This window comes from Prinia subflava, chromosome 6 (genome assembly GCF_021018805.1).
Source record: "Prinia subflava isolate CZ2003 ecotype Zambia chromosome 6, Cam_Psub_1.2, whole genome shotgun sequence".
Lineage (NCBI taxonomy): Eukaryota > Metazoa > Chordata > Aves > Passeriformes > Cisticolidae > Prinia > Prinia subflava.
Genome location: NC_086252.1, coordinates 6,410,555 through 6,418,209, shown reverse-complemented (window position 1 = coordinate 6,418,209; position 7,655 = coordinate 6,410,555). Strand labels below are relative to the sequence as shown.

At 59.1% G+C, this 7,655-nt stretch overlaps 1 protein-coding gene across 1 annotated transcript; it reads left to right on the top strand.

Moving 5' to 3' along the window:
* Positions 1-204: 204 nt before the first annotated feature.
* Positions 205-2,179, top strand: LOC134551944 (maestro heat-like repeat family member 5). The gene is made up of 5 exons (XM_063400007.1): positions 205-506; positions 647-748; positions 1,142-1,244; positions 1,523-1,579; positions 1,868-2,179. The coding sequence occupies exons 1-5, from the start codon at positions 378-380 to the stop codon at positions 2,065-2,067; spliced, it is 591 nt and encodes a 196-aa protein (XP_063256077.1). The 5' UTR covers positions 205-377; the 3' UTR covers positions 2,068-2,179.
* The last annotated feature ends 5,476 nt before the right edge of the window (positions 2,180-7,655 follow it).

Sequence of the window (7,655 nt, the reverse complement as noted above, 5' to 3'; positions counted from 1 at the left end):
TAGCAGCAGGGTGGCATTTCATAGACTTGTTCCACACAGACTGAAAACATGTGGAGCCTGACTGAAAGTCTTGTGGAGCTCCTGCAGGACCGAGATCGAGAAATAGTCAGAAGGACAGTCATGCTACTCAGCTTTATCATCTTGGACAAGGACATTCTGATCCCCAGACCCATTGCCCTGCGGCTGGTCGAGGGGCTCCTGCCGCTCTTCGACCACGTAAGGCTCTGTGCCCCCCGCCACGGCCACTGCGTGCTGCCCAGACTCTTGGTCCCATGTGGATTTGCAGGCTGATGCCCAGCTGAGGCCCAAGCAGCCCAGACCGAGGAACTTTGTTTCTTCCTTTCATACAGCATAATAGCCAGGTGCAGCTGCTGTCCATGTTGCTCTTCCGAACATTGGTGACTGTTCCAGTGGACGAGGAAAAAATGGCCCTGAAGACACATGTGCACCAGAGCCTGCTTCCACTGTTCTTCCACTGCCATGACGAGAACCAGGATGTGGCAGAGGTGAGGATTCATGGGCTGCTGGTGTGTCCCCCTGGTAGAGGGCTCAGCTGCCTCCTGCCCTGGTGCCTTGCAGGCTGCAGCCTCCTCCAGGCGTTGGCACAGGACTGTGGTGCCACCTACACGTCTCTGCTGCTCTCCAGGCTTCTTGGGAAACGCTGCTTTTTGCGGCTGAGTTCCTGAAGAGGAAGGATATTGAAAAACTGGTGAGGAAGAAGAAGCTGTGGAAGTTCAGTGAGTGCCTGGTAAGGACGGCCTGGAAGCCGCAGCCTCAGCTGGGAGAAGCACACTGACCATGGTGCTCAGTGTGTGGGGTTGGCAGCTGTGGCCCCCACCCAGTGCTGCTCCCAGGGGCGTCAGCGTGCGCCCCACACGCCGCTCCCTTCCCTGGGCTGTGTGGGCTCTTCACCAGGCTCCTGCGGCCCGGGGCCGAGTGCCGATGGAGCCTTGGCCCAGCAGAGCTGCGGGGAGGCTCCCTGGACAGCAGCCGGCCCTCTGCCTGCTCCAGAGCCCAAATCCAGTGGCTCCTGTCCGAGCCTCAGGGCTGTGCGGGCAGGGGAGGCCGGGAGTGGGCGCAGGGAGGGCGCGGCTGAAGGGCTGAGCCCGCACCAACTCTTCCCTCCTGCCGCTCTCTGCAGTTGGAAGGGGACAGGAGCCGAGCGGCCGAGCACCTGCGCCGGGTCCTGCCGTACCTGGAGAACGCACAGGAGCCCCTGCGAGCGGCGGCCATCAGGTTCCTGGGTGAGCCACGAGCCCAGGCTCCCTCCCCGGCCCGCCGCAGCTCGGCCCCAGCCCCGGCTGCTGCCCCGGCAGCGGCCTCCGGGCCCGGCGCCGTGGAGCCCCGCCTGCCCTCGGGGCTGCTGCCGCCCTCTGGCAGCCGTGCCCGCCCCTGGGCGGCAGGAAGCGGCAAGGGCCCGGGCTGAGCCGTGCCGGGCCAGGAGGCCGTGGGGCCACAGGGCTGGCAGCGCCGCTGGCACCGAGCTGTGCCGCTGGGGCCGTGACAGGCTCTGTGTTCCCAGGGGTGGCCGGGCGGAGCCTGAGGAGGCAGCGGGAACTCCTCCAGCTGATCTACAAAGGTGAGTGAGGGCAGCGGGTGTCAGCGGGGGCTGGCGGGGGAGCTGCAAGCCCTGGCCCGGCTACGGAGGGCTCTGCTCCCTGTGCGGACGAGGGGTGGTGTGGGCAGAGCACACAGAGAATTTAGGGGCACGTGGGGGATTTATTGCCACGAACTTTGGGCTGATCCCGTTGGTGCCTGCTCCCTCCTGGCCAGGACAAGACCGGGCTGGGATGGCCCTGGCAGGAGGCTCTCCTGTGGTCCCCGCAGCTGCAGGATCTGACCGTTGTTCTGTTCGTCTTTCTTCCAGCCCTTGAAGATATGGCCGATAACATCAACCCTGCCATCAGTAGCCTTGCAATTGAAACGTTCTACATCCTCCAGGATGTAGACAGATCTCGATATTCCATCTTTGAGAACCTGCAAGATCAGCTGCACAGGGCATGGAGGACTCGGCCTCGACTGTCAGGCCTCAGCTGGCTGCGCTGCTGGAGCTCTGCACAGCACTGATCCACACACTCTGTCTGCTGGGGCCACCTGACGCAGCGGGGAGTTTCTTTTCCTTCAAGATTCTCCTTCCTTTTGTTTCTCTTTTGTATATAAATATAAGATGTGTTATAATACACAGACTGCAAGGAGATTTCTTTTGCTGTCCAGGGTATAACAGGGCCTAGAGGAAGAGGGGGAAAAGGGTGCTTGTGCTCAGCAAGCTGCCCAGGCGTGCAGTCTGGCAGGGAAAATGGCCACAAGCCCCTTGGCTTTTGGTGGCTGCGCTGAAGCCTTTGCACTGCACACAGAGTGGGTGGGCAGGGACCAGAGGTGCAGGAATCCCTGCGAGACCGGTGCCTGGAGATGGCCACAAGGCCTGTGCCAGCCAGGAACCGTCATCTGTGTCTCCTGTCTGTGTGTTGCTCGCTGGAGTTCTGAGGGCTCCAAAGTGCTCTTGATGGGGCTCCTCTGGAGCTCCTGTGGGGTTGCACTGCTGGTGCTGGGCAGATTGGCCGGGCTGGGGGACACCCTGAGGAGACGGGGCAGCGCGAGACTGTGAAGGGATGAGGGGCTGCGGAGGTCTTGACAGGACAAGGCAGTGGGAAGGCACCAGCAGGATGTGTAAGGGAGTGGGTGGCAGGAGGCTCCAAGGCCACAGGTGGCCCGCCCTGGAGGGGCTGGGCTGGTGGGTGGGAAGCCCTGAGAAATTTGGTGTCCGAGGCCGTAAGCAGCCCCCAGGCAGCTGCCTTGTTCCTGCCACCTGGCTGCTCTGGTGCTTTCCCAAGGCATTTCCCTTAGCAGGTGGTGGGAGGGATCCCCTGGAATCAGGCGTGCAACCCTGGTCACAGCCTTTCAGAGGTGTGGGCCCAGGAGTTGTGCGGCTGGGCGTGTGCCCTCCCTGTTCTTGGGACTCGGGCCTCGGCCCCTCAGCCTCAGGCCTGGAGCTCGACTGCCTAGCTGTTGAGTCTTGTTCCTGTTGCAGTGAGGGAGGCTGAGCTCTGTGGCTTTAGGCATGAGCGAGTAAGAAGAGCAGCAGCTTTGAGCCCAAGAGGTGCCACAGAAAGGCCCTGTGGGCCAAGTGCATTGCTGGCATTCCAGGGGCAGGAATCCCGGAGAGTGCGGTGGGCACCTTCAGAGTGCCACAGCTGGCTTTGCCTTGAGCGGCGGCCAGGTGTGCAGGGCTGGGTCTTTGCTTTGCTGTCACTGGCCTTTTGCCCTTGTGCTCCTTTGGCTGCCTGGAGAGAGCAGCAGCCCTCTAAGGAGGGTGAAAGGCCCTAACTCCAAAACCTGAAGGGGGAATTGGAGCTCTCGCAGCCCTCAGCCCATGCCGTAAGCAGGGCAGAGCCTTTTCCCCAGCCCTGGCAGCATTCTGCCTGCTGCTGGCCCCTGGCCAGCATGACCTGCTGTACTCTGGGCGAGTCACTGCAGGGCTGGCAGGTGCCCCTTGATTTGCCAACAGGACAGGAGGCTCCCGGAGGGAAAGGTGGGTGCCCCAAGTAACTCTGGGGGGACATGTGTGTCACTGAGTGGATATTAGGTTCCCAGAGCACTTCCCTGCAGGTGAAAGGACTGAGAGAGCTTTGTCTTTACAAACAAACTGTGGGTAAAGCTAGTATGGGGAGATGAAAGGAGCAATGGATGGAACCATCAATTCCATAGGAGAAGAAAAAGGGGGAGCATATATTAGAACGGGGTCTGTATTAGGCAATTTGGGAAGTCTGTACCTCTCAAATACCTCAGGCAACAGGGAAAAAGAGAGGGAAACGTGGCTGGGAAATTAGGACAAAAAGGAGGCTGCGTGCTCTAAAACTTTTATATACTTCAGGTGAATGCCCCATGGTCTGTCCCTTTATTCAAATGAAGTAAAAGGACTCCTCTGTCTCATTTTTGAATATAAAGCTCTGGGGTTGGGGCTTAATTTTCATGATGGAAGTGCCTCATGCGCCCCTGAAGGGAAGGCGAATGCCCCGTGTGTCACTGAGACGTCATGAAGTTGTCTGAATGGCATGCGGGTGCCCTGCATGCCACTGAGGGGACATGAGGGTCACGGAGGGGGCAGTGGGTGGCAGGTGCTCTGGATTGCACTGAGGTGACCTGGGGGTCAGGGAGGGCAGGCGGGTGTCCGTGGTGTCCCTCAGGGTACGTGGCGTGGGTGAGGAACGTGAGGGTCACTTGAGGGGGAGACGGGCGTGCCGCGTGCGGCCGAGCGGACACGCCGCTGGCCGGAGGGCGGCGAGGGCCGCTGAGGGGCCGCGGGCGCCCTGAGGGACACGGCAGGGCCGGGCGGGTCCCCGCTGCGCCGCCGCCGCCCGCTCCCCGCCGCAGGGGGGCGTTTCCCGCCCAGGCGCGGGCGGCCCCGCCCCGCCGCTCCCCTCAGCCGCGGGCCGGCAGCTCCGAGCCGCTGTGGCCGCCCCTGCGGCCGAGGCGCCCGGGGCCTTCCACAAGCGCTGCGGGACGTTCCCCGGGGCCGCCCTGCGCTCATACACGGCCAGGGGGGCGCATGGGTCGCGCCACTGAAGGCACGGGCTCTCCATGCTTTGCATCAATGAACCCAACTTCATTGAATACACCGCTGCTTTATAGACCTTTCAAGCAAGAGCTAAAAACAACTACTTGCTTAAGCAAGAACAAGGGCACAGAATGAACAGTTTGGGGTTAAAGTTGATGTAATCACTGGACTGGGTGAAAAATGGAATCTGTGCTAACCTGTGGAGGACATGTAGTGGCCATTTTGGCAGATAAATTGCAGGTTATCTCTAAGGGACACAATGACTCTTGAGGAAGAGGTGACTTCTAGAGGGCACATAGAGATAATCTTGTGACAGAATCTGAGGTAAAGTTTAGGAGAAAGAAAGAACATTTTGGGAGTAAAATCTCCGGTTATGGGACTTCCCATTAGCTTATTGTGTCCCTCAGCAGATGGGCCTTGCCCTCCCTGTCCCCAGCCTGGGCACCTCGGGGTTGTCCCCACCCTCCTGCTAAGGCCCAGCCTCGATGGGCTTCTGCTGCAGGCACGGGAGACGCTAAGGCTGACGGGCCGGGAGCCCAAGACCCAGGAGGGCACAAGCCCAGCCCCGCAACTCCTGGGCCCACACCTCTGAAAGGCTGTGACCAGGGTTATACACCTGATTACAGGGGGTCCCTCCAAATGCCCGCTAAGGGAAATGCCTTGGGAGAAGCACCAGAGCAGCCAGGTGGCAGGAACAAGGAGACTGCCTGGGGGCTGCTTACGGCCTCTGACACCCAATTTCTCAGGGCTTCCACCCAGCCAAGCCCAGGTCCCCCAGGGACCTCCTGTCCCCTTGGAGCCACCTGCCACCCACTGCCTTACACATTCCTTTGGTGCCTTCCCACTGCCTTGTCCTGTCAGGGTCTCTGCAGCCCCTCATCCCTTCACAGCCTCCCACTGCCCCGTCCCCAGCATGGCCAACCTGCCCGGCAGCAACGGTGCAGCCCCACAGGAGCTCCAGACAAGCCCCATCAAGAGGCACCTCGGAGCCCTCAGCAATCCAGCCAGCAGCACACGGGCAGGAGGACACAGATGGCCGTTCCCGGCTGGCACAGGGTTTGCGGCCATCTCCATTTGTAGGAATAGGGTAAAAAGTTAGCCTTTCATTTCTTTTAAGTGCAGCTAACAAGTAGTCTTGAGTTCCTACGTTAAGCTGTTTTGAGAATGAAAAGTTCCTTGAACCCAACAATCTATTCTGAGGGTGAAAAATAATTGCACCTGTAATAACAAGGCATTTGTCACATGAGAATCAGTAAACAACCCAAGAATAGATAGATTTTATGGGAATACACAAGACAGAGTCAAACAGACTTGATTAGCAAAGCGGTTTGATAACCAAGATGCCATGGCAAGAACAAACAGAACTGTGAAAATTACAGGAGATGGGATGAAACCTGCTTACGGGAAGAGAGAAGATTCAATCAACTTCTGCAAGCAAAGAATTGTTGTAAAATGCATGAGTCTTCTGTGTGATTTTTAACCTGATTATTGTAGTAGAAATTATTAACCTGTCTGAAATAGTATATAAGCTTTTGGGAAACCCAAGTAAAATCGAATTCTGATCACCAAATCAGTCTTGCCGTCTCTCAATCAATCGCCAAAAGATTTGATGAACAAGTAAAATGTCTTTTTGTAACCAGTAGAATAATTAACAAGAAAGCTATTAACCAATAAGAAGATGCTCTCAAGGCTGGTAAAAACTGTATAAAAGACAGCATGCAGCCATAAAAAGGAACCTTCTGAACTTTGATGTTGTGACCATCTTTGTGTTGTGACCATCCCAACAACATTAAGGCACCAGCCTCACAGGGATCCCCACAGCTCCAGGCCCTTCCCACCCGCTCTGTCGGCAGTGCAAAGGCTTCAGCACAAGCACCAAGCGCCAAGGGGCTTGTGGCCATTTTCCCTGCCAGACTGCACACCTGGGCAGCTTGCTGAGCACAAGCACCCTTTACCCCTCTTCCCTTATACCCTGCACACCCTGGGCAGCAAAAGAAATCTCCTTGCAGTCTGGGTATGATAACACATCCTATATTTATAACTACAGAAAAACAAAGAGAAGAAAAGAACAGTCTTGAAGAAAATCCTCACTGGTTTAGCTGCTGACCCAGTAGACAGAATGTCTGGATCAGTGCTCTGCAGAGCTCCAGCAGCGCAGCCAGCTGAGGCCTGACAGTCGAGGCCGAGTCCTCCACGCCCTGCGCAGCTGATCTTGCAGGTTCTCAAAGATGGAATATCGAGATCTGCTTACTTCCTGGAGGATGTAGAACGTTTCAATTGCAAGGCTACTGATGGCAGGGTTGATGTTATCGGCCATATCTTCAAGGGCTGGAAGAAAGACGAACAGAACAACGGTCAGATCCTGCAGCTGCGGGGACCACAGGAGAGCCTCCTGCCAGGGCCATCCCAGCCCGGTCTTGTCCTGGCCAGGAGGGAGCAGGCACCAACGGGATCAGCCCAAAGCTGCTGGCCATAAAATCACTTACGTGCCCCTGAAATCTCTGTGTGCTCTGCCCACGCAAAGGGACCAGAGCCATGTGCAGCAAGGCCAGGTATAGCACCTTCCGCCACCAGCCTCTGCTGACAGCCCGCTGCCTTCACTCACCTTCGTAGATGACCTGGAGCTCCTCCCGCTGCCTCCTCAGGCTCCGCCCGGCGATCCCTGGGAACACAGAGCCTGTCACGGCCCCAGCGGCACAGCTCGGTGCCAGCGGCGCTGCCAGCCCTGTGGCCCCACGGCCTCCTGGCCCGGCACGGCTCAGCCCGGGCCCTTGCCGCTTCCTGCCGCCCAGGGGCGGGCACGGCTGCCAGAGGGCGGCAGCAGCCCCGAGGGCAGGCGGGGCTCCACGGCGCCGGGCCCGGAGGCCGCTGCCGGGGCAGCAGCCGGGGCTGGGGCCGAGCTGCGGCGGGCCGGGGACGGAGCCCGGGCTCGTGGCTCACCCAGGAACCTGATGGCCGCCGCTTGCAGGGGCTCCTGTGGGTTCTGCAGGTACGGCAGGACCCGGCGCAGGTGCTCGGCCGCTCGGCTCCTGTCCTCAGCCAGCTGGAGAGAGCGGCAGGAGGGAAGAGTTGGCGCGGGCTCAGCCCCTCGGCCGGGCTC

What these genes read in the sequence shown, in the direction of transcription:
- LOC134551944 (XM_063400007.1), top strand. Translation starts at nt 378, where the DNA reads ATGTTGCTCTTCCGAACATTGGTGACTGTTCCAGTGGACGAGGAAAAA. An exon ending in AGAACCAGGATGTGGCAGAG is followed by an intron (nt 507 to 646) that starts GTGAGGATTCAT and finishes GCTGCTCTCCAG; the next exon opens with GCTTCTTGGGAAACGCTGCT. An exon ending in CCTCCAGCTGATCTACAAAG is followed by an intron (nt 1,580 to 1,867) that starts GTGAGTGAGGGC and finishes TCTTTCTTCCAG; the next exon opens with CCCTTGAAGATATGGCCGAT.